Genomic DNA, 26,943 nt, shown 5'->3' with positions numbered 1-26,943 from the left:
AAAGATCATGAGATCTTTTTTTGGCGCTTCATTTTGAATAATGGTGATGTGATGATGATGAATTTTACTATATAAAAGTGTCATTTCCGGCCATCTCGAAAGGTACTATAGTTTCCTCAAATTTTCTCACCCCAGCCCCAGCCATGGAGGGGCTGAGGTGGTTAATTGTGAAATAACGTTTTTGAAGTAGGCCTATGTAAAGTACATACTCAAAGACAATGTTTTTAAGCTTTGTTTTCTATATCACACACGCATTAATAAGATCTCTATGCATGAGGTGTTTCTACCCTTTAAAAATTTTCCTGATTTCCAACCATCATTTTGGACAATTAGGCCTTTCTCTGGTAATTGCTCTTTAATTGGATTATAATAATAGCTTCTGTAATTTATTGCCTATGCAAGGTCAGCTATACTATACCATAGGTATGCCTATGTGATTTATTGACAACTTGCTGAAAAACTAAATTTACCAATCGGCTCTCCATGAGAATTTTTTTTTGGCGCTTCATTTTGACTAATGGTGATGTGATGAGGATGAATTTTACTAAAAGTGTCATTTCTGGCCATCTAGAGGTACTATTTGCTCAAGTTTTCTCACCTCAGCTCCAACCATGGTGGGGCTGAGGTGTCGACTCACAAAATGCCCTCCCCCTCCACCTTTCAAAACAGATCTGTGCCCTTCCCTGGGTATGACATTAAACTCCATCGAGTCAGCTCCTGGTGTACGGTATGTCTAAGTGACTGCTGTTTGTTTTTAGGATGTGATCTGGATTTTCATGTTCATTTTTCGTGATTATGACTATTCTGGATAAAGAATATTTTGAGCAGAGGTGGATTCAAGGCCCCTCCCCCTCAAGGAAAAAAAAGAAAAATATATTCAAATTGAAGTGCGAGAGTGTAATTTCAGGCCATCTAGAGATGCCCTAATCATAAATTTTCTTACCTCACCCCATGGTGTGGCTGAGGTCGGTGGATCCTCGGTCCGTCAAAGACCATCCCTGGTTCACCTCTCTTAACTTTCGAATTCCTGGATCTGCCACTGTTGATTTATTATATACCGGTAATTATTGTTGCGCTTATTTATAATGCGTCTATTGCAATTTTCGCTTTATCCTCTCAAACAGTCCTAAGAACGTTCAGAGTGCGCTACTTCACAGGGGGATTCGCTCCCTTGAACCCGCCGGGGCGTATAATTCGCATAACGGCTTCCCCCTTTCAAAATCCTGGCTACGTCCCTGACCCATGATAAACAAAATGCAGCCCCGGGGACGTGACCCAAATAAGTCCAAGTTCCGATGTCTTCAGGACCCGGTGGTAAGATAATAAAATTAGAAGTAAAAAGTAGGTAAATATTCCTCCCCCTCCCCTCCCCCACCCCAGTGTATGTTCCAATAGGATTTCCCGACTGCTAGGATCGTAGGCCTACCTAGGGAAAACTTCTAACCCCGCCGTGGCTCGACCAAGACAGGTAAGTATGGAAACCCCAACCCTAGTTTACATCTTTCTGGGGCCTTTTTCCGAGGACTCAAAGTCCAGGGGCGTCACCTAGGTGCGAAGGGCCACAGTGCAAGATTAATTGTCGGGCCCTTGATAATAAACAACAATTACAAGAAGTTATGCCTACTTTTAAGTTAATACTAAAAAGCACAAGCACAAAATTTGAATTGGCATCTAAAGGAGTCCTTTCATAACTTACCGGTAACTATTAAAAAAGAAATCCATAACAAAATTTTACCTATACAGCAAAGGTACAACTTGAAAATTCCCCTTCATGCCTATTCTGAACAACAGTGCTGCGGTGAACGTTTGGGCCTGCTGAGACAAACTAAAACCATGTGCACTGCATTTGGCGAGCCAACCAATTAGCGTTCGAGATGTGTATAAGAGACAGATATATATACAGGTAAGTATGGAAAAAGTTTACTTTTTTACGGTGGGGGTGAAGACCGCCTTAGCCCTACTACCATGGTTGGGCGGGGGGGGGTGCTGAGTAAGGGGGTACCCTTGGAGTGTGGCCTACTCTTGATTTGAAATGAACATAGTAATGAACAAGGAGGTTTAAAAATTATTATTTTTATACCTCCTTGGTAATCAACATAGTAATCAATAATCACTCCTTTAAAAACCGAGTATTATTGAGGGCCCGCTAGTCGTTTTGTTCTTTAAAAATATTTAGTGGAAATTAGGTCTATTTAATTTATGAATGCCCGTACGTATCTACGCCACACTGAGAAGTCCAACCAATAGGTCCAACCCGGGTCCGACTCGGAGAAATCAAGTAAGTTTAAATCACTGGGAAATTGTCCGACCCCGGGGGTTCGATCCGGATGAAAATCCGACATCTGCGTGAAACCAAGAATAGTCTGATCCGTTATTTCAAGGGAAAAATTACGACCCCGGGGATCATACCCAGGGAACAAAGAACTCAGCTTTGGCTTATTCCTGCTTATTAATTCTCACTCACTTCATCAAAACGGTTGAAATTGATTCGTTTCAATCAGCCAATGGGAAAGTCATGATTCATATGCAAATATGTATAAGCCAATCAGATTTATTCCCGCTATGGCTTGAGTTTACCGTTACTCGTATTTGTGTTACTGTTTACGGCAAGGTTTTGGGAAAAAACAAAGGTAGGTTCTCTTTAATTAATGATTTCAGGAAATAGAAAGACCCGAAGTTTAATCACATGAGATAAATATTTGTTTAGGATTGTTAATATAAAGTAAACTTTTTATTTGTTGTATGCTTGTAACAAAATATGAAGCTATGATTTTAGGTTTGTTACTCCGACCTTCCGTAGTAGTAGTAGGCTAGCCCTAGGCTAGGTTGTAGACCGGGCAACTCGTCTATATAGGGGGCCTACCTACCTAAGGCATAGTCATAGGCCAGGCCATACATAGGCCTAGGTAAGGTAGCGAGTAGACGTAGAGGGTTAGGCCAGTAGTAGAAGGAGGCCTAGGCTAGGAGAGGACCGTTTCGGCCGCGAACAAGATCGGCGGCAATTTTTGGTTTGTATGGTCCCACGTTTGTTGTATTCTAGGATTGTGTCACCATGTGTATTTTTGTCAATTCGATTTACTGTAGTCTAGGCTAGGCCTAGGCCTAGTAGTTGGCATTTCGAAAGGCCTAGGTCGAAGGTTAATCCAATTGACAAGTACATTACTTTATACATACAAACTTGCCTTTTTTTTAAATATTTTTGGTGGACCATAATTTAAAACAATTTACTCAATTAAATAAGACTTTTTTTTTGGTATAACTAGGCCTAGGTTAGGACCAGGTGTAGTGTGTAGTCCATCCTATTCCTAGCCTTTCTCTCACAGATGTTTTTTTTTTTTTTTTTCAAATTTACAATTTAAAGGATACAACAACAAAAAATGAGCAGACGTAGCAAGAAAGAATTTGCAGTAGACGAGGAGGTACGAGCCAAATGGCCAGGTAGTAGTCTGTGGTTCAAAGCAACTGTTCTAAATATCAACGACGATGATATATCACTAAAATTTGAAGATGGAACAGAGGAAATTGTGAAAAGCAAAGATATTTCCGTAAGTTAACTTAATTAACAATTTCAGTGAATTAAAAAATTCAAATTCTCTTTTGAGAAGATACACAGGCGTGAGATACAGTTCATTTTTACATTTCAAAGTGCTGATTTTTTTTTAGATGATTGCAAAGAACACAAAGGATTACGCTACAGTCACTTCAACTTGACAGTCACGATTTCATAATAAAGTGTTCAAATAAAACCATGTGTATAGTGTATTAATTCATCATTTTATACCTTTTATTTAACTAAAGAACATGAAAATATTGTAAGATTACCTATACAGCAAAGGTACAACTTGAAAATTCCCCTTCATGCCTATTCTGAACAACAGTGCTGCGGTGAACGTTTGGGCCTGCTGAGACAAACTAAAACCATGTGCACTGCATTTGGCGAGCCAACCAATTAGCGTTCGTGTACGTGCAACTACAAACACGTGCACTGGGCGAGCCAACCAATTAGCGTTCGTGTACGAAATTATGCCTACCCAGCTTCGTGTAGAAAATTCGGTCAGACGAGTTTTCCACACGGAGCTAAGGAGGAAAGCAATTATTTTGAGCACCATCTGTACAGTAGTTGTTCATTTTGCTGAATTCACATGGTTTTAGATTATTACAGACCGGTATTGACTCAATCACCCGCTCAATCAACGTTGCTGTTTAAAGGCAGGCTCAGGTCGACACGGAACTGAAAGAAACTCAACTCAACTCGTCGACATGAGCGCAACTGAAAGGAACTGAGCTCATGTCGACTTTGAGCAACTGAAAGGAATTAACGCAACTGAAAGGAACTTGGCTCATGTCGATGGCAACTGAAAGGAACTATTGGCTAAAAACATTTTCCCCGCGAAATCCCATCAACTGCAAAATGTCTGTAATGTTTTTATTTAAGACATGTAATTATTTTAAAAAGTGTATCTACTTTATTTTTTTGTTTTGAAAATGTCGACCGGCAACTGAAACAAATGGTGCCTGTTTGTAGTCGACAGAATTGAGCTTTTAAGGATTTCATTTTCTTTGAAATCTCATCAACTGCAAATAAATGTTTGAATGCTTGTAAGGTTAGACGTGTGGTTGAAAATAATAAAATTATTTTTGAAGTTTATTTACTCTTTTTTTAATTTAGAAAAGTGAATCGCATATTGGTCTACTTGAAATGGGTTCATGCAAAATCTGGTGGAACAATTAAAACAAGAAAGGTCTTTTTCTATATGAAAAAACAAAAACAACAAGTATACACGAATGCATTTTATACGTGACAATGTTTACATGAATCAGCAGTCAAATATGTTATAAAAATGTATTAATTTAATATTACGCGAATGCAGCAGCATACTTTTGATAGAATTCATAATTTAATAATACACTGCAGAGGGACTTTCTGAAAAAGGAATTTAGCTTTTCTTGACCTAAACCTAGGCCCTAGATAAATGTTCTACTGTTAAAGAATTTGTACAAAACTAACTTCTAAAATAATGCACACTCCCAAGAATTACTGGATTATTTATAATTCGTAAAAATGGATTTTGGAAGTGAGACCTGCATGCCAGTTAGTTGTCAAGTCTTTACTCGTCGTACGTAGAGTTAGACATAGGCTAGTAGGCCTGGCATAGGAAGCCTGCCTTTTTTCTACACTTTAGGCATAGCCTAGGCTAGCTAGAATATGGTAAGTATATGCTGTATTATTATTATTATTATTAGGCCTAGCCTAGGCCTATTTGTTGATGTGTTAGAATAAAAATCTGGCCTATGGCCTATATTTTTTTAAAAAGAGAATAAAGTAATCTGCCATTAACAAAACATTGTAATATAATATCTTTTTTCAGTTAATGAATCTTGATTACGAATAATATCAGGATCAACGTTTTTAGTTCCTTTGAGTTCCGAATCAGCATTTTTATCGCGCTTTTTTCAGTTCCTTTCAGTTCCGCAAAAAGTTGAACATGGGCAACTCAACTCAACCCAACTTGACTATGTCGACAAATATGTGCGACTGTCAGTTGCGGTCAGTTCCGTTCAGTTGCGCGGAGCGCTCATGTCGACGAGTTGAGTTGAGTTCCGTGTCAACCTGAGCCTGCCTTAATAAAAATAATTTGCATATGGTTTGTTCATTGTTATAGTATTGAAATAATAATAATATTAATATTTTCTGGGGTTTTGAAGATGTCTGATGCCCATCGCCAATACAAGGCATACATAAAACTGAGGGTTCGTTTAACTGGGGTATGTAAAAACGAGGATCTACTGTATAATAAATATTTTAGTAGGTTAATAAATAATAAGTTTGTTTCATGGTAGTTTCCTACCATTTATTACACGTCAAAATTGTTAGTATCCAGGTTAGTACACTTTACATATACCTAGCTGTCACATGTGGTTAATATCCATCAATGTCTGCCGCTGACTGTGGTAGCTGTGCGCAGAAAGAGAGGTTGTATAGAGTTCATCTATTCACTGTCCAGTACACACAACGTACACGTTGCCTGCTATGTAATAAAACTTGGTTTTTTTTTCTCGCTCCCTAGAAAAATTCAGGAGCGCATTTGATTGCTCTTCTCGAATATTTTTGAGGAGCGCAAAGGAGCGCCAGCGCGATCGCGTGCCTTTTAAATCAAGGTCTGGTATTTAACCCTCTATGACTATGTTTGCTGGACAATGTCCAGGCAATGTGAATAGTTTGCTGAGGGGTACATCCTCTTTTATTCAAATGAATTGCTGGATGTTGAATAATTATTAAACAGTTTCTTCCTGTGATGTGTTTTTAATCCATGTTTTTTTATTCCATGCACTGTAGCATGGTATATGTCTTAGAGAAGACTAAGACAGGTGTGTGTATTCTGTGATGTAAGTTGAAGTGAGCTTACTTTTAAAAAGTTTAAATCATTTTTCATCATTTTACCAGTTTTACCTTAAGTTGCAACTAAATTTGGTGTTTAGAATCAGGTCTGACAGAAACCATAACACATTTTTGAATAAAAAACCTGTTTTGTTTTTTTATATTTTAGAAAACTAAAGCTTTTCGGTCAAGGTCGCGGTCTAAATCTCCAGGAAGACGCAGGAGCCGTTCCAGATCCCCAGCCAGGCGGAAAGTTTCACCTGCCAGGCAAAAAGCTTCGCCTGGCAGGCAGAAGAAAGTTTCCCAAAGCCCTGCAAGACAACTGAAACAGAAAGAAGTCAGGAAGGATAATGCAGCCGAAGACCAAACAGATGCACCTGCTGAAACGCCTACTAGACGCTCCTCCAAAAGAATTGTTACTAGCATTGTAAGTACAGTATTTCTGATTGGCATTAATCTATTTCAATTTAATTCATGGCTAGGAAAGCCATCAGATACGTACCAATATCCTAAAATAATTACAAGGAAACATCAAACAAAAAAGAAAATGATAAATATACAGTAACTTTTAAGGGGAAAATAACTAAATAGTGGGATATAAACAAAATTTTACTATCAAACCCAACTAACTTTGCATTATATCAAAAATTAAACTGCAGAAAACTCATGCTTTTTCATGTTTGAGGTAAAGGAGACCTACTTTAGTCAATTTTATAGGCATGTGTAAATTTTTGTTAATTGCGCGCTAAACATATTTAATACTCACAGAGCGAATAATTGATTAGTTATACATTCCACTGAGAATTTTCACACAATAATTATATTGCCCATGAGCTGATTTAAAATGTGCTACCTCTTTCAAAGGAGGTTATGTATTCACCGCTGTTTGACTGTTGAAATATTCCAGGAAAAAAACTAATGAATGCATCATCATAAAATTTATTTTTATTCATTATAAAAATAAAACAAGCAGTATCTAAATAGACATATTTATTCTTAATAGATAATCTAATTTCAACTTCAAATTTCTTCTATTTATACTAGCCTAGATAAAAAATAATGTAATGAAATAATATGTTAAGTGAGGAATCCCTTCATGGTGCATTGACCAAGAGAGTTTATCTACTTTGGAAGTGACTGAGACGAAAATGTAAATTATTTATCCTAGTATTCCTGCAGAAAATTCTGAATAGCTCATTTAAAAGGATGAAATAAGTTAACATCCAACCAGAAGCAGATTATCAGGAAAAAAAAGTGGGTTACAGGCATTTTAATACAATTCAGATATGAAAGTGAATACAGGAAACTTTCTAAGGTATTGTTTACATGTCCGTATTGACTGGGAAATTTTTACCCTTTCAAACTTTTAATTAACTTTCAATAAACTGATACAAATTTAGAATTTCAAATATGGAATTTAATTTTTAAATGTTTTTAGCTGATGACAGTATCATATCTCTAAAGTTTGATTTTAAGCGAATGTTTTCCTTGTGAATTCAAGCCAATTCTTTTGCTAAGCAATTTTGATAAACCTTGGCCCCTGGTCCTTATATAAGGTGGCCACCAGTGATGCACTTTGTCAATACTGTCATGTTTACAGATTAGATGTCTGTAAAGATAAGAATTTATCCCTGTAACTCCTATTGGGAATGAGCAGCTAATGGCAGACAGCAAACGCAAGGTTGGCTAATATACACAGATAAAATGGTAGAGTATTATAATTCAGATTGAATTGGTCTTTCTTTTTAGTTAGTAAACTCAGCTCGTGCAGAAGTCTGGTTTATTTTATGCAATATCTGTGTAAAGATAAAGATGTTTTTACCTAACCTCTTTCTTCTATAGTCCCAGGCTACTACAGAAACCAGAACTTATGGCACACGTTCTGCAGTGAAGGCTGGAAAGCAGACTATTGACGTGCCGTTACAGTCTTTCTCATCCAGGGTAGCCAAGACGACCCATTATGAGTTTGGTGGGCCAATAGGTAATGTAGTCAACCATTTAAAATGTTGGCAACTATTGTTTGAAATATTTACACAATAATTCAGTTTATTGCATAAGTTAGGAAGTTTTACGTCAATTTTATTTGAAGCGTGTCTAATTTTATAGGAAATCTCCAAATAGGTTCTTCTGTCTATGATAAGAGATCTGCAAATGATTAAACATTTTTGCATTTTACCTGAGAAATGGATCTCACCAGTTTGGCTGTCCCAACAATTTAACTAATTTTTTGCCAATTTTTAGATATGTATGTGGCGCAGTCAAGCCAAATCAGTCGCTTGTCGGCGATCATCAACTGGAGGAAATCTAGCCTAAAGTTATACGTTAAAATTTTCAAAAAAAATCGAAATGTATTTTATGACTTAAAATTAACAATAAGGCATCTAAGATCCATGCTACATTAACATTTTACCAATTTTCAACGATAAAAGAACATTTTTATACAATTTACGAAGGGTATCTCACTGTAAAATGTCAAAAACTTGGTCCATTTTTACCTGTTTAGTTGCACGTTTCCGACGCTATGCAGGTCTCCATTTTGAAAGCGAACTGCTCCATATTTGTTACCAAAAAAAAAAGGGGGGGATTTTATAAGCTTTTATGTCATTGGTCAATTGTCATGATACAACTTCAATTTAACCAATTACAACGATTTTAAATAGTGTAAACAAATCCGTTTTCCCTTGACGATGACGCTGAAATAATGCCTGTGGTTGGTCACTCACATAATGATGTAAAACTGAGCATGCGTACAGTTACAATTCGATCCCACAATGCCACAGAAAAATCGAAACATGGCATTATTGGAGCAAAGCTAGGCCTGTGCCTAGTTTTTCTTATTTTTGTACAGTTTTCATTTATTTTATAAGTACCAACAAATCAGTGAACAATGATTCAACAATATTTTGTAATTTCAAAACTTTTAGCAACGCTAACTTCCTGTTGTTAGCTTAGTGTAGACTGCCTATCGAGTATCGCTGATCAGCATTACGAATGTATCACTAATGTTTTTGGCTGAATTCAAACTTAAATAACTTTCAAACCTGCTTTGGGTTACAAAGGAAAATCTGGGTGTTAGAAAATGTATTTACTGGACCAAATTTCAAGAACGCTGTATAACGCTATCCCCCTGTTGCTAGGCTAGGTATTCAGCTATACTCATGGAACAAGGAATGTCTCTGCGCTGTCAGCGCGTCGGTAAACTTTGAAGGTGAATTTCCCGAAAACGTGTTTACGGTTTCTCCCAAACGTAGGTAAATTTAAACGTCTATAACTTTTTAACAAAAGTCGGATTGCATTTATTTTTTCGCCATTGTAAAGCGAATACATTACTAAATAATAATATTGTATAATCTAAACATCAGAATTTCCGACAAGCGACTGATTTGGCTTGACCACACCACATATGTATTTAATGATTTCTTTTGGTGTCTCAGAAATGAAGTATTACTCAGGTTGTGTAGTAAACTCACATTTACATACAACTGGCCCGGCCGTAATCCTATATAAAGTTCATAGTAACAACCAGTAGAAGAAAATCGAACTGTTTCATTCCATATATTTTATAAAAGATCAACTAAGTAAATATAAATATTATGTCTAAACCTGATTTTGATTTTTCTTGCTTCTTAGGTGCAACATTTACTGTGGTTTTCCTTCCACTGTTCATGTATTACCTGTACTTCGTCTGTGGAAAGGAAAAGTGTGAGTTGACTTTAAAGCCCGACTTCAGCAAGAATTGGAAGGATTATTATGATTTTGAGGCCTACATGATTTTCTTGGGTTGGATGGTATTCCAAGCTGCTCTCTACATACTTCCAATTGGCAAGGTAAGTTTGATTACTACAATAACACATGTCTTCATTCAGCTCAGTTGCCAGGCCTGCAAGGAAAGCTCATCTCTAAAAATTGAAAGCACAGTGCAAGAGAAGAGCTGACATGCTAGATTCTTAGTATACTTACTACTCAATGTCTCCATTTGTACATTAGGACTTCCAATTATTGCATTGAAAACACTAACCATCATATTAATAAATTGCTTAGTGTCACCAAAACTTTTCTATTACAACTTTCTAGCTGAGCTGAATTTGTTAGACTCTGGTTTTTAAGCCTCAGCTTTAAAAAATGTCAATGCCTGCCTTTAATTGTTTATAGATTGACTTACCTCATTTTCATTTTAGGTTTGCCAAGGACAACAGTTGAAAAATGGAAGTAGGCTGCAATACCGTCTCAATGGTATGTAGAATATAAACTTGGGAAAATTGGGTATATACCAAACATTTTTTAATAATTTAATATTAATTTTGTAATTATTTTTAGGTAAAAACATATGACTTATAGTGGGTATTAGGGTTTGTTTACATCTATCGGAAGTTTTTCAAGGCAAGGTATGATACTTTCACGACGTGCATTGCTCCAGCAGAGTCGTCGCCGTCTAAGGTATGGAACGCTGTTAACTGCCTTTGGTGGCTATTTTTTGTTCGACGCATTTATCATTTGGCCCTTTCATCGTTACGTACGGCTCTTTTACCATTACGTACAGATCTTTTATCATTACGTACGGCTCTTTTATCATTGTATACGGCTTTGTTATCATTGTGTACGTCTTTTTCATCATTACGTACGGCTCTTTAATCATTTGGTGCTCTTACCTTTCAGCCCTTTCATCATTATGTACAGCTCTTTTATCATTAGGCCCTTTTAGTATTCGGCACAAACATGGCTTTTGACATCGGGTTAAGTGAAAAATTTCAACGGCTGGGATGAGCCTAGAGGAAAATCGTACCTAAAAAAGCATACTCGACATCTGATTAGCTTATTCTTAGAGATCATTAATAACTAATGGAAAAAAACAAAATGTCTCGATCAATCAAATAAATTGGAAGACCTGGATCTACATTTTCTTGTCCCTAAGTTTGAAAGGGAAATGGTACATTCTATAGGCCTAATTGTGCTTTTCCCTTCAGGATTTAGGTGCTTTTTTAGGGCATGTAGAAAAAAATAAATTAGATTATGGAGTAGGCCTATTTAAGTAAAAGAACTGTAATTAATTAAGAGAAATTTATTATTTATTTACAACAAAAATTTGCAGGGGTCCCAAGTTGGAAGAAGCCCAGGAGAGGGGCTACCCCTCCCCTGGGAAAGAAAACCACAATTTAGTAGACTCTAAAACTCCTAAATTGTCACGCTGCCTGGGACCACTTTCTATATATTTTGGAACTCCAGCGATTACGCCCACTTTTCCCTCGTGAGGTAAAATTTTGTGGCAAAGTCTGATACCATTTGACTCCCTATTTAGGGCCTATTTTATGTTGTATGTATGCCTACAGCACCACCATTGTTATAATATACACATACATATAATTAATCGCGGGAGTTTCAAAATATATAGAAAGTTGTCCAGGTGGCGTGAAAATTAGGGTTTTTATAGTCTACTAAATTGTGGTTTTTCTCCAACAGGGGAGGGGTTGCTCTTCCCCTCCTGGAATTGACTTCTTCCAACTTGGGACTTCTGCAAATCTTTTGTTGTAAATAAATACTAAGTTTCCTTAATTAATTACATTTCTTTTATTTAAATATGCTACTCCATATCCGGAATAAGAAAAAAAACCTCCTCTCTCGCCATTTATTTTTTAAACGAGAGTGATAATCTAATATTTTTTTCTATATGCCCTAAAAAAGCACCTAAATCCTGAGGGGAAAAAACAATTAGGCCTAATAGAACGTACCCTTTCCTTTTCAAACTTAGGAACAAGAAAATGTGGATCCAGGTTTTCTAATACTTTGATTGATCGAGACATTTTTTTTTATCGTAAGTTATTATTCATCTCTAAGAATAAGATAATCAGATGTCGAGTATGCTTTGTTAGGTGCGATTTTCCTCTAGTCTCATCCCAGCCATTGAAATTGTTCACTTAACCCGATGTTAAAGGTCATGTTTGTGCCGAATACTGAAAGGGCCCAATGGTAAAAGTGCCGAATGATAAAAGAGCCGTACGTAATGATGAAAGGGCTGAAAGGTAAAAGCACCAAATGATAAAAGAGCCATACGTAATGATGAAAAAGACGTACATAATGATAAAAGAGCCGTATGTAACTGATAAAAGAGCCGTACGTAATGATAAAAGATCAGTACATAATGGTAAAAGAGTCGTACGTAATGATGAATGGGCCAAATGGTAAATGCGCCGAATGGAAAATTGCCACCAAAGGCAGTAACACGTTACATACTAAGGTACTTTTTAGGCCCAAGTCAAGAATATTATTCATGGCAATTGCTATCGCAGCATGAAAAAAACGAATCTCCCCATTCTTTGCAAGAGTATTATTTTACAGTTATTTTAAATCCAAAATTAAATCATAGGATGTTATTAGTTTCTGCCGAGGATGATGATCATAATATGACATAAACAAACATTATTACCTACTGGTATTATGATGTACCATACCAACAAGGCCTAATATCGCCAGCCTGTTTGCTAGACCAAGTTCGGTTGAGCAATCAGTACCAGGACTCGAATTTGGGGATTTTATGGGCAAGGCCAAATGGCATGATTTTGAAAGGCACCACGGCCAAATGGAAAGGCACCAAGACCAAAATTTCAAGTATAAAAGGGCACCCAAGGCAAAATTTGATTTAGCCTCAGTACTAATTTCTCCCGAGTGCCTTGATTCATCATAGCCAGGCTAGGCAAGCTAAGCCAAGCTAGGCCTAGCCAAGCCATAGTTGTCAATGGTAATATGACTTTGTTTAGAGTATTAACTATTAATTATCGATTCAATATACTGCGGCAGTCGGTGATTGTACAAAACAGTCAAATTTCAAGAAGTTTGATATCTTTGCGTTGTTGCTCAGTCCGTCGTCATCGGAGAAGAAGCCACAACTCTAAACTGGCCACAAAAGCTGCGATGAAGTAAGATCGCCCAAAGTTAACTGTGCAGCAAGCACATGTTTACAACTATACAAAGGCCGTATTCGACTGGTCGTTCTTCGTTAAACTACGGCCACCTGCGCAGCGCTCGGTAACATCCTATTCAACGAAGATGACCAGTCAAATAGAAAACTTGAAAGTACTTGACAAAACAAAATGGCTGTATAGTTACCGCGATACACGTTGCGTAATCAAGACTGCTTCAACTTGTGGTAGTATGGGTTTTTCGTTAAAAAAAATATTTTCATCAAGTTTTTTTTATTCTGTTTGCCTACAATAATTTTTTGACTCCATGTGGGTAATAATGTTTATTTTATGAAATTTGATCTAAGTTATATTAACGCAAATGTTGTTAATAAAAAATCGCCAATCGGCCATGTTTCTCTTTGGTCACGTGGATAACTTAACGCTCATTAACGCACTCTGGTTTAAGTTAATTTTCGTTGTCAACCAAGTTTATTTAACGAACCAGTCGAATGAAAATAATACTCAAGGAAAATTCATTCCAACGAAATGAACCAGTCGAATGAGCCCATGTTTATATTGCAATAACCTCTAGAATAAGACGCATGCGCACACAACGGTAACTGCAAAAACAGTTCGTATCAACATGAAATTCTCTCATGTTCTGTTCTTTCACTGCAACCTGGCCTAGCCTAGGCTAGCTTAGGCGACTTATGTTTTTGGCTTTCGTGTTTTCTTTCAAGATTTAAACGTTCTTACTTAGATTTATTTTACGTGTCAAACGATCTATATTAAGCATCGTGAGGGCATCGAGGCCAATGCTTCAAAAGGGCAGGCAAGTAGTTGCCGTCGTCGTGCTTCATTTTCAGGGGCACCAAGGCGAACTGGGAGGGCACCGTCGGCAGTGGCCACGGTAAAAATTTGAGGCCTGCAATACCGTTAAGGGTTATTTTCTGCTTTATTACCTACTCGACGACAGAGATATATAGTCGAGGCATAACAACTCCCTCCCTGGTCCGGTCCCTGGTCAAGGCTTAACACTACAGTGCCTATATCTGTATGTAGCTTACACTAGCAGCATTCCACATCCTAAATAAAATTCACGGAGATTGCCAAAGTAATTATAAATCACTATTTAAAAAAAGACAGGCCTACTGCCTTACTTTACTTTGGGTCGCTGTCTTAAAAAACATCATAGCTCTCTCAATATACTGTGTTTAATCTGAGTGCACTGTGGTTTACAATGTGGCTGTTTACATTTAGTACCCACTATATGTCACATGACCAGTAATTGCTGGAGGCGCCGATTCAGTCTATTAGAAACCTCCCAAATATCAATTATTAATAATTGACAATGATGGGTGATATTGCCCCGGTTAAGTTGATAATGATGGTTGATAATTTTCTGTTGAGGTTGACCTTTATCATAAACAAGTCACAATAATGAAAAGGTTGAAATATTGAATCACTCTGGCATGGCTTATTTTATTTTATACTGAATAATAATGACCAATAATGTTGCCCAAGTCCGAATGACTTGAAGACTTGAAAATCTAGGTTTTTGTTTGCTTGGTTTATTTTATAGTAAAAACTTTTTTAAGGAGCCCAAAACACTAATAGTAATATTTCAAAGGTCCACTTTTCAAACTTTGATTTTAATACATTAACCATGGATTTAGGCCTGGGGTGAATACTGTAGGTTTTCAACCTCAAACTGGAAGTTTACTAATAATTTCTGAAATTAAAATATCATGCGCATTGTGACATACAGTCTCTGTTAATGACTAGCCCTATTATTAATAAATTTGTTATTATAGTATGTTGATATCTTGCAGGTTTCTTTGCATTCTTTGTGAGTGTTGCGGTATTTTTTGGGCTGTACCACAAAGGCTATTCAGTTACAGTGGTTTACAACAAGTTCCTGCCACTGATGACGGCATCTATTCTCTTCTCATTTGTCATGTCTGTTCTTCTTTATATCAAGTCAATGTTTGTACCAAACAACCAGCTTGCTCCTGGAGGCAATTCTCGTAAGTATAACGGTACAGTTTATATTGATACAAATGGGCATTGAGTAACAATTTTTGCTTAATTATGTGTATGTTCATAGTAGGATCGTCACAATTATGATTTATGCAAGGTTTTTTTTTGTAAACCTTGTATAATACCCCTTTTACACTGCCAAGGCAGAATGAACCTGTGTTAATTTCGGAGTGATCCCGGGTGCATTTCCCATTTACATCGAACGAAAAAGTCCGGGTTGCTCCCATTTTACACTGGCAACGAATTCGGGTTCAAATACCGCCCTCAATTTTTGTTGTGATGGTGACCATCACTTCACTCGAGATTCTCGTCGTGACGAAGCCGCAATTATTTTCAATATTGAAGGAATTTATATGCAGATTGTTTTTAAATTATGCGAATTAAATCAGCAGTTTTGATATCAAGTCTATACCAGAGCTCAGGGGGTTTAATTTGAAAAGTTTAGGCCTACCTGACGCAGCTGCGATAGGCTCCAGAATCGATTTTGATGCTGTTTACGCGTCCCGCACATCGATGCCAGATGTTTGGCAATCCGGGTTGTATTTTTTGACGTTTACACCAACCACAACTCGGGAGTTTCTAGCCCGCTTATTGCAAAATCCTGGGTTGTGTCCGGAATTTTAACCCAAAATTGTGAACTTCCACTTTAAATATATTTTCTTTACTTGATAAATAAATTTTAATATAGTACATGTGTAGGCCTATAGTTATGTTACATTATTATTCCATTTCAAAATAAATATGAACTGATTATTTTTTATTATTATTATTGTTATTATGTTCCTTTGCAAAACTAAATATGTTTTAATAATTAATTTAAATGTTTTTGTTGTAAAATCAGATTGCACCATTTATGATTTCTTCATTGGCCATGAGCTGAACCCCCGTATTGGAAGCTTTGACTTGAAATTTTTTTGTGAACTTCGACCGGGTCTGATTGGTTGGGTAAGTAACAAACGAACAAAACAAAATGCATTTTATTTAAAGTTGGTAAATTTCATAACACATTGATTATTATTTGCTCAATAATAAAAGCCCATGTTCATGTTTTGATACCTATTTTAATATAAACGATTTTAAAATTTACCAAATAATAAGGTAAATGTTGAAACCTGAAGGTGGGGGCTGACAGGCCAGAGTGCCCCTCTCACCTTCCTTGGCATTTGGGCCAGACTGCAAGGCTGTGGGAAATTCGTCACTCATGTTGGTAACCATTTATACTACTGCATAGAGAGAGACAAACATGGATTAAAGGACTTGCACAGCGAGGGTTTCGGACCCGCGGCCTCGAGCCTGCTGAGCATTTGGTGGTGGGGAACTTAATTTCATCAATATCCAGACGTGTACACTTGTTTTGCACAAATGAGGCATGTTGTGGCGAAATGGTAAAGTTGTCGCACAGTCCAGTATTGAGTAAATGAGCTATAAAATATGGGAGCTCAAAAAATTGCTAAAAATCCAAATCTGTTTTTCACTATAGGTCAACAGTTTAATGTCTTATTAATCATGTCTCAAAATATTAGCTCTGGAAGTGGTTAACAAATTGTTTATTTAACGTTAACTATTGTTCATAGTTCAATATATTAAACAATGTATGCACAAATAACTTTGAAAGGCAATTACTCAAAATCCTGTTTATCTTGACTCTAAGAGTACTGTACTTTCACTTTCAAATAGCTTAGGTTTGAAATGTCCAATTTGAATGAATTACCCCTCATTTTAAAGATCACATATTCAGGTATTTGAAAATACCAATAACTTGAATTTCAATTTTTGCTACAACTTAGCCATTTTGCCACAACATGCCTCAAATGGACATAATAATAATAAATTAATAATACAGTAGTAGGATGATGTGTAGAGAACTATAGAGCATAACCATTAATTAATAATGCAGTACATCTTTAGTTTATACAAGTTACACCTAAATGTATATGAAATAAAATAATCTAATGTCTCCGCAACGTATAGAGCATAACCATTAATTTAATTAATAATACAGTACATCTTTAGTTTATACAAGTAACACCAATGTATATGAAATAAAATAATTTAATGTCTCCGCAACGTACACCCATCAAAGAAGGTTATATTGTTTACTGTATATCCATACTACTTCGCTCGGGACATTGCCACAGAGACAGTAAGCATTCGCTGAACAACAACCCTGGACAGGGCGTGTACTCTACGCCGCGGCGCCAGAAAAGAACTGCGTTTTTCTGGTGCGCCGGTACCACCAAAGGCACTGACACGTTTAGGCGATAAGATAAGACCATTGTTGTACGCGCACACTCGTGTTGATGAGGAGAGTATTTTACTCCAGTTCAACTGCAAGCAATCAGCCCTACCTTACTTTATTGGTACTTTCCCATACACGTGTGAGAAAGACAGAATTTCCCACGAGTGTGAGAAAAAGAGACAGATTCATCGCCTCCAAATTAGAGAGTAAGATAAAACTTATATACACTCAATTAATATGCATTTAAAATTAGTACAGCATACATGTTTTATAATCAATCGTAATATTTCCAATATTTTACTGTTAAGCGATGTAATGCGTCCTTTAAATTTGGAAAATTTGACCTGGAATTTCCTGGAAATTTGCTTGTTTAGAAATGTACAAACCCTGACCTTTTCTCAATGCGCACAACTTACAGTCAATCACTATGACTGCGCAATCATTTCCACCTTGAAGCTAATACATTCATCTTTCAAGAAATACCAAACATAATAATATTTTCTACAAAAGAGAGTTTCGAATTTAATGAAAAATTTACACCAGCTTTAAAAGTACGGTGTATTTCAATGTGAATTTATAAATTGGATAAAGTCGATAATTCTAATTTTAACAGATGTTAATTAAGGAATGATTGAGGATTATAAGAAACTAAGTCATTTTAGGGTTAAATATTCAAAAATTTAATCCAAAATCAGAGTAATTTTCAGTTTTACGCTGCCTTAGCTTTATAGTCAAACCCATCGATCTTTAAACAAAATTATAATATACACAGAAGTGATTGTAACAGAAATATTTTGCGGAATCTGTTCCTGAAATGTACACATAATAACATAATAAAAGTCCAAAAAATCCAATCAGGGGAACATTGTTAATTATAGAGTTTTACAGTGTTACGTCACAATACCATGTGATACTACTCTGTTGCTATCGTTGCAAAATGTGTTCAACCGAACGCCATTTTCTCCACTGACAAACCATTCATCCCAATGAAAAAATGTGAAATTACGCCTGTGCACGATCCACAGGCGGGGAACATGTTAGTTCGTCAAGTCAAAGGGATCTGTTGCTGAGTGATCTCCTTCTCAATAATACCTCCATGGTCGGAGCTACAATCGCTTATACATCTCAAATGATAAAGTGTTCCAGTATTGTATGAAAAGGGTTTTTTTAAAGCAAAGTAGCAGTTCACCTTTTTTTATTAATTGATTGTTGTTGAATAGCACTTAAATGATTGATTTATCTTATAGGTACTGATTGACATGAGCTTTTTGTTAAAAGCATTTGAGAAAGGCTCTGCAATGGATAACCTTCCCTTAATCATTCTTGTCTGTTTCCATACTTTGTATGTAGCAGATGCCCTCTGGTTTGAGGTAAGCTACTGGTTTAAAAAAAAAAAAAAAGCAGTATATAAATAAAATATAACTATGCCCAAATTGGGATTGTTGTTAACTGTTGATGACTGGTTTTCACTTATGATTCATTCCATGCTAAATTAACAGGGATGTTTTAGACTGATGTATTCTAAAATAAAGAAAATATGAGCATAGCTGACTAGCCAAGATGTACATCAATTTTGTTTATTTGTCATGTAATTACACTTAGTCATGTTTAGTTTAATTTTGAATGCTCCCTGGATCTGCCACTGGTTATTTCACCATTAACAAACTGTACTATTGCTTTCTATTTTTTTAGGATGCCATCTTGACAACCATGGATATCACATCCGATGGCTTTGGTTTCATGCTAGTGTTTGGCGATCTAGCATGGGTACCATTTGTGTATTCCCTTCAAGCACGCTACCTTGTTGATAACAGCCTTAAAATTGCTTACAGGAACTACTATTTGGCTGCTGTTGTCTGTTTTGGACGTAAGTACTAATTTATAACTTTTATCACCACCTTTGCTATCAAAAGGTGTCCCCTTAATAGAGGTATCACCTAAATTAGGGGTTTTCTATAGTGTTAAAGATATGTATTTTCCCATGATTTGTGGCCAAAAAAAGTCTTTTTAATAGAGCTGCCTCTTATAGGGGTGTCCAAAATGAGTGGTTCTACTGTATATAATTTATATATATATATATCCAATAAATGGTTTGCAAAGTGTTAGAATTATATGACCTAGCTATCTGAAATAGGTTTAGTAAAACCAAAACGAGATTCATTGTCTTATGCACCAAGCACATAATTTTTCCTGACTAACACGTGGCCCCTTTTTCTCATAATTTTTTTTTGTTATTTATCCATCACCTACTGATTAGAAATTTTGGCATTAGTTTTTGTTGACCATAAGTCTTGTGGCATTGTAAATGTCCACCTACAATATCTATCAATCTCTGTCTGTCATAATTAATCCATGTCATTTCATGTATTAATAAATAGACCTCTGCTGTATATATCCTAACACTTACTAACATAACCTACACAAGTCGCCTACCGACTGTGGTATAGACCATTTTATCGGATTTATTTTGAAACAGCACCACCAACGTATCGCAACTCACTGGGGGACTTCCAGCGGCCTAGCCTGAGCAGCTGGCTAGTTACAGATAAAGCACTGCACAGCAGATAGCACGGCTAGACCCTTGCCATACCAGCAGTAGACAACAGACACGATCTTGCTATTTACTGTATATATGTAAAAATTGAAACAGCTTTTTAAGACTTAGACTTGTTTTTAATAAACATTTCCTGTTTTTCCCGTTTTAATATGTTTTGCTCGTTATCAATTTAGTTTCATCATTGATTTAATCCATGATAGTAACTAAGTATTGTGAAATGCTAGGCCTCTGAAAGTCCCTAGTGGTAGTTGCCTGGCTATTGGAAATTTTCATTTTTTTCATTCACTACTCAGTTGCTAAGACTGGCCATAGCGTACTTTAAAAATTGTACACAATAATCAACAATTCAGATTTTTAAAACTCTACTAAGCATCTTTTTTTCTCATCACATGTAAACAGCCATGGCACCATTGTTGCTGTGCTAAATCTTGTGGTCCAAACAGGAAAATTAGTCTAGGACTAGGTTGGATGCCCAGGTTCTAAACCCATATTTTGTTTGCCATTTTTTGTCAATATTGGCAGTAAATATTTAACCTCTACAGTGAACCTCCAACAGCTCAATCCTAGCCCATTTTAACTCACTTTTATGCAGCTTATACATATTGCATTTTTGGTCATACAACATGTAGAAATAGTCAGAAACTTTAAAGCAAATCTTCAACAATAGGTACTCAAATTATAGAATTATTGAAATTAAAATTACTTATTTGAAAACAAAAATATTTGTATCATATCTTTGAGAACGAGAAACATCTTTTCGACCTTGTCATTTCCGATGAAAATCAGTGGCTCCAATCATGAAGTCATGAACTCCATGGCTCCTCAAAAAATAGAAGTCTCTAGGACAATAAGGGTTGCAAGGGATGTGAGGTAAATTTTGGGTTTGCTAAAAAATTGGTAGCCTGAACAACGCTTTTTGTACTCCACAGTAATCTTCAATGTTGAATATTGTGATTGTCATGCACATGGTTGTTTAATCAAGGCTCTATGGTGTTGCAACCATATTGACTATACAAATGTTCGTTATTGTTAAACTAACATGCATGAAGATGGATTTGGAATTTGAATGAATACATCTTCGTGCAGCTTGTGACCCCTTTATTGCTCAATCGCAGGATGTGGGAGATGAAGAAGAACTGATTGAAAATTGTGCTTGTGGTGATTACTGTAAAGACGGGCAGTCACTGCATCGAACAACGGTCGTACAACTGTCGGCTGAAAAATCCAACTCCGCTCCCAGTGGGCGATAAATGGTGTGATGCTGTCAGTGACAGTCTGAATGGTCAGTCATTAATAGCGATCCGCTGCGCAAGCTTCATGGCGTTGCATTCTCAATAGAATCGCGTTGGGCACAGTTAAAGTGCCCATAGCTTTAGACCTGCAATAAAGTGTAATTTTAATAGTTGAATGCATGGTATAGTAATGGTATATTGTTATCTTTTGTAAACTAATTATTTATTTTTTTACAGTTATTGGCTATTATATCTTTCGATCATCCAACCTTCAAAAGAACATGTTCCGAAAAAACCCCAACAATCCTAGTCTGCAAGGTAATTGTATCATTCATATCTTAATTAGTCTTAAATATTCTTAATTAATAGTGCTAGTAAATTGTTACAGTAGTCATGTAATAAGAATTTACAGTACTAATTACCTGATAATTTAAAACATTTTTTATCAAAATAAAGTAGCATTTGTTAGGCTCTGTCCATATTATCAACTTTTATGTGGCAAGTGAATGTGATATGCCCATATTTGGGTGTAATGTGACATCAATATGCCCATATATGGGCACATCACACAAATTTGTCACACAAAATTTGATAGTGCAGACAGAGCTTTATCATATTCAACTTCACCTTTTTAGTTTCCTATAAAATCTGTGGCTTTCATCTCTAGATTTGGAAACGATACAGACACCGAACAAGAAGCTTCTGGTAGGTGGCTGGTGGGGCTGGGTACAACATCCCAATTACCTTGGTGATATCTTGATGGCCTTCTCTTGGTCTCTATGCTGTGGTGAGTACTACCATCATTTGATATAGTAATTATAATTTATGTAAGCATGGTATTCTCATGGGATTGCCATATTAACTACACCATAAAGATCTGTCCTATTAAATTTTCTCATGACAAAAAAAAACTGTTGTATGCCCATACATGGTGATGATGTGATGACATCATTACCATGTTTAGGCATGTAGCCTGGATATGGTTGAATGCTTAAAACTTAATATGATACTTGGCAGTGCAGCCTTTGACAATCGTCCTTTGTTTTTTTTTGTTTTTTTAGACAATCAAGTTTTCTTTTAGAGCATTTCAAATTTTATGCAAATTTATCATGCAATATTTCTGTGAAATTGTGAGCTTGTTGATTTAAATCTGTTTTGATTTTTATTTCACTATCTTAGGTTTCCAAAGCGTCATCGTGTATTACTATCCGTTTTATTTGACCGGATTGCTCATCCACCGACAAAGGCGTGATGACCACCACTGCCATCAGAAGTATGGTGCAGCTTGGGACAAGTACACTCAAAGAGTTCCTTACAGAATATTTCCAAAGGTTTACTAAATTTCAAAACAGTACTAAGTCATAGAATAAGGATATTTTATTCTGTTCTGTCATCTCCAAAGAATTGACAACATTGAAGTTTCATCGTGTTCATAACTTGGGAATATTTTGAGGGGGAGGGGGAAGAAGATTTAAACAGTCATCATGATTGAAGTATGATAATATTTGATCTATTTTTATCAGTAGCGGATCCAGGTCTTTTTTAGCCAGTGGGGGTGCCATTGACAATCAGGGACCTATTGTCCAAGAGGAAGGGTTTGGGGTGTTCCCTTACCCATGTCCAGGAAAATGTTGGCCCTCAAAGCATTGTAGTTTCAGCCTTTTAAATCTAGTTTTTTTACACTTGGTTGATTTTTTTGGCTGCTTTCCCTACGCTGCCTTCTGGATCCACCACTGTTATGCTAGAATATCTCAGGGGGTGTTTTGGTGGGAAAGTGTGTTTAAGGAGGTTGTCACCATTTTATATCTATTCAGCTGTTTTCACCTGTGTAAATAATTGATGTGATTAGTGTTTCAGTATTTGATTTTTAATTCTTTTTCCCACAGCTTCATGAGAGATGAAATTTTATTTATTTATTTTTCTTTTTTTTTTTTTAGTAATGAAATAAAATAAGAAGCTCATTGTTTATGGCTATGTGTATTTTCTCACCTTGTTTGTCTTTTAATTATTTTTTTATGGAGGTTAGCATATGACCTTGCTGTTAAAATACTGTACTATCAAAGTGGACACGTGCCACACAATTAATAAACAATGAATTGAATTGTACTGTTTATAAAGATTGTATACACTACAGTATCTTTTTTTCTGTCTTCTGTAATTGTAATTTTGTAAACTGTAACTTGTGTATATCATATAACATTGTATTTCTGCAAAATGTTTTCATAGATATGCAGAATTTAAATTTAACTAGTTTTGGGGGGTTTTTTAACCCCTGTCTGTAAGACAGATTTATTACATACAGACCTCATTAAGAATGTTAATTATTCAACTAATTAATTTAAATATATCGAATTTAATTTGCCGTTTTTAAAGTGGTGGAATTGCTGGAGGACGAAATACTCTATGAGGTTAGTTTTGGGGGTTTTTTCACCTCTGTATGTAATACAGATTTATTACATACAGACCTCATTAAGAATGATAATTATTCCACTAATTAATTTAAATCTATTGAATTTAATTTGCCATTTTTAAAGTGGTGGCATTGCTGGAGAATGAAATACCCTATGAGGTTTTTTGCGAAGATGTAATCTTTTAAATCTTGTATAAATTTAGCTTAAGTTGTGTATTTATTACATGTGTTTATTTTCTTTTTGACTGTAAAATACTAAGGTTTTCGTATTTAGTTATTGTAGATATTTCATTATTGACAAACTAGGCATTGGTAGTGTATTATGTTGAATAAGTCAGTCACTGAGTCAGTCTGTTATGCACTAATAAGCATTGCTTACAGAAGCAATGGTGTTGGATAAGGGCTTTGTTGAAAGAAGAATGTCAAATTTTATTTGATTGTCGTTGATGATTGGTAAATCATACCCCCTCATTCTAAAATCACAACTTTGTGGAAAACGGATGATGAAAGAGATGAACGTCCGCAGAGGAATAATAGCAATTTATTATCATCCTAAAGGCCTATTTACACAGCATGAGAGCCTCAAGCGACAGAAAAAACATGTCACACAGTGCAATCCATTTACCCAGCGCATGACATCTGTGACACAAGTAATTTTTTTTTTGCCAATCGCTGATTGGTCACAATACTGTATTTTTGTTGTGCAAATTAATATATGCAAAGCATCACATCGTTTTGCTGTGTAGTCGCGTTCAGTGTGGATTACGATATAGATCATTACACGTTCCACTTTTTCTGCTACTGTCGCTGTCTGTGCAAATATGCCTTAACAATAGCACTTTGATTTTTCTATAAAAAAAAAAATGTACTGTATGGGTATTTGTATTTAATACAGTGGTAGTGCCAGGCCCCTGATGTTGGGGAGAAAAAAAAAATTCTATGTAATATTTAGCCTAGTGTTTTTAAGCTCTAAGGGATTTAGGCATCGGGTCCCACCAGAGTCTAGACCCCACTGGTGACCTCTAGTCAGACAGCTTAGTGCTGCACACCCCCATGTCAATCGACCTGGCGCTGCCACTGCCATGTGTCATTTTAAGCATGTTTTGTCGTTTTAATTTCATTTTATTTTAAGATTTTTTGTTATTCATCATTTATTGGATCTTAATGCATAACCTTTTTGATGTGTCATTAAATAAATAGGTCATAACACAAATAAGTTTGAATACACCAATACATAGTTTTGAATTTGAATGACAATTTTAATAAAACATGTACATTCTGAGTGCTCTTTACATTTTGAAAATAAATGATTCAAAATATGTTGGTAATATTTGGTTTATATTCTTTCTAATAAATATACTTCCAGTAGTTTCTAAAGTAAGTCCAGTTAATATAATAAGGACTGTCAGTGTTCAAAGTTTGTTGGTCCATTTCGAAATTATTAATGTTTAGTCCTTAAAATTCACAGCAGAAAAGCAAATGAAAATTGGAGGAAAATTATCCAAAACTATTCAGAGTTACATTTCAGGTGGATAGCTCTTTTTTGCCTGATTAATAAGACAATTATTACCAGTGGTGTATCTAGGGGGTGCGCGGAGATGAATCGCTCACACATAGTGAAGCTGTCTGTGGTTAAGCTAGAAAAGCTTATAGGTCCTTCGCAGCTGGGAAATCGTAGTGAATAATATTTGAATCAAGTTTGCTGCATAGAATCGTAAACACAATATAAATACAGTAGATAAATAATAACAGTGCTCAAATAGGAACATGTAATAATCGTGTCAAGCATAGTTCAGGCGAGACCTGTACCTTGTTTTGCGAACTGATTTGTTTATAGATCGTCAGGCAGAGGAGGGGTATTTAGCAAATACTGTACTGTAGTTTTGCCAAAAACACTTAGAGGGAGGAGAAAATAAAAATAAAATTTTATTAGTGAATGTAAACAGTGTGCTAACGGGATGCTTAAAAGATACACATATATTTTGAGATTTCAAGGCACATGAAAATAAAGAAAAACTTTTACAGTATTTTTTGTTTATTTCCTTTGTTTTTTGTGCGGCAGGTTCGCTAATATTGGCCAAAAATAAAATTTTATTTTTATTCGAAAACATCGTTATTGGTGGGCGGCAGGTTCGCTAAATAAGGTATAAAAATAGTCTCGCCTCATCAACGAAAAGTTCCTTTATTTCAGTTTTATGAAAAAAGTGTCTGGCGATTTTGATCTAATCTTATGCAAAATTGCAAACAAATCAAAACAGGGCAGCAAGAATTGTATGTAAGCTAAAAATATTAAAAGAAAGAATGCACCACTTACCTGTGGAGGATTGTATTAAGAAAAATCTGGTCACATAACCATATCATCCATAGTATTGAACTAGGTCAGTGGAGGCAGCTTACATTAAAACCACTATTTACGGTTGATTGGTGAATCGTTGAACTCGCCTAAGTCGAATCCAAAATTCCATTGAAATGTAAAATTTGACTTACAGATTGTTAAAGGAAAGCGATCATTTGGATTGCAAAATTAGATTGGCTTAGGCAAGTTTAACTGCAGTTGATTTCACTCACTACCCAATATATTACATTTATGTGCGAGCCTGTGTCACATTTTCAATTCAATTCAACTATAGGCCCAACAGAAGTCAATTAATTAATGACAGCACGATGTTTCTACACTAGCAATGTTTACTGTGCCGATAAACATACAACAACTGATTCCACTTCAAGATAAATTTTGAATCACATAATCTTGGAACAAACACATTTGATAAGGAACCTCTATCAATTCTGGTTTTGAAACTTACAAATACTTACAATAATCAGTGAAAATGACCAGGATATCTTTTTTCATGCCTGTAACCAGTAAAGGGGAGGGGGTTATGGTTCGGACAAATCCCCTTCCCTTTTCAGCAAATTCCCTTCTTTTCTTGCGAACCACCCCCCCCCCCGGGACGTAGCCAGGATTTTGAAAGGGGGAGGGGAGCAGTTATGCCAGGTACGTAGGACCCCGGCGGGGTCCAGTGGGACGCACCCCCACCCCTGTGAAGTAGCGCACTCTGATCTGAACGTTTTAAGTGGATAAAGTTTTGAGAGGATAAAGTGAAAATTGCATTAGACATAAATAATATTACTAGGCCCAACAATAATTATAATAAATCAACAGTGGCGGATCCAAGAATTCGAAAGAAAG

At 36.0% G+C, this 26,943-nt stretch overlaps 1 protein-coding gene across 4 annotated transcripts; it reads left to right on the top strand.

The window, feature by feature from the left end:
* The first annotated feature begins 2,484 nt into the window (after positions 1-2,484).
* Positions 2,485-25,081, top strand: LOC117106656 (delta(14)-sterol reductase TM7SF2-like). 4 transcript variants are annotated; one of them, XM_033248054.1, is made up of 13 exons: positions 2,485-2,630; positions 3,362-3,545; positions 6,549-6,806; positions 8,222-8,360; positions 10,010-10,206; positions 10,558-10,612; positions 15,108-15,302; positions 16,157-16,260; positions 18,802-18,924; positions 19,247-19,421; positions 21,581-21,661; positions 22,011-22,130; positions 22,523-25,081. In XM_033248054.1, the coding sequence occupies exons 2-13, from the start codon at positions 3,378-3,380 to the stop codon at positions 22,681-22,683; spliced, it is 1,776 nt and encodes a 591-aa protein (XP_033103945.1). In that variant the 5' UTR covers positions 2,485-2,630; positions 3,362-3,377; the 3' UTR covers positions 22,684-25,081. The 4 variants fall into 4 exon arrangements, with proteins under 4 accessions (XP_033103945.1, XP_033103943.1, XP_033103944.1 ...); XM_033248052.1 differs by lacking the exon at positions 2,485-2,630 and adding an exon at positions 2,663-2,776 and having other exon boundaries at positions 22,523-22,683; XM_033248053.1 differs by lacking the exon at positions 2,485-2,630 and adding an exon at positions 2,699-2,722 and having other exon boundaries at positions 22,523-22,683.
* Positions 25,082-26,943: the final 1,862 nt, after the last annotated feature.

This window comes from Anneissia japonica, unplaced genomic scaffold (assembly GCF_011630105.1).
Source record: "Anneissia japonica isolate Jap-2015-1 unplaced genomic scaffold, ASM1163010v1 scaffold288118_len230876_cov182, whole genome shotgun sequence".
Taxonomy (NCBI): Eukaryota; Metazoa; Echinodermata; class Crinoidea; order Comatulida; family Comatulidae; genus Anneissia; species Anneissia japonica.
The sequence above is the reverse complement of the archived record's forward strand: the minus strand, read 5'-3'. Positions and strand labels throughout refer to the sequence as shown.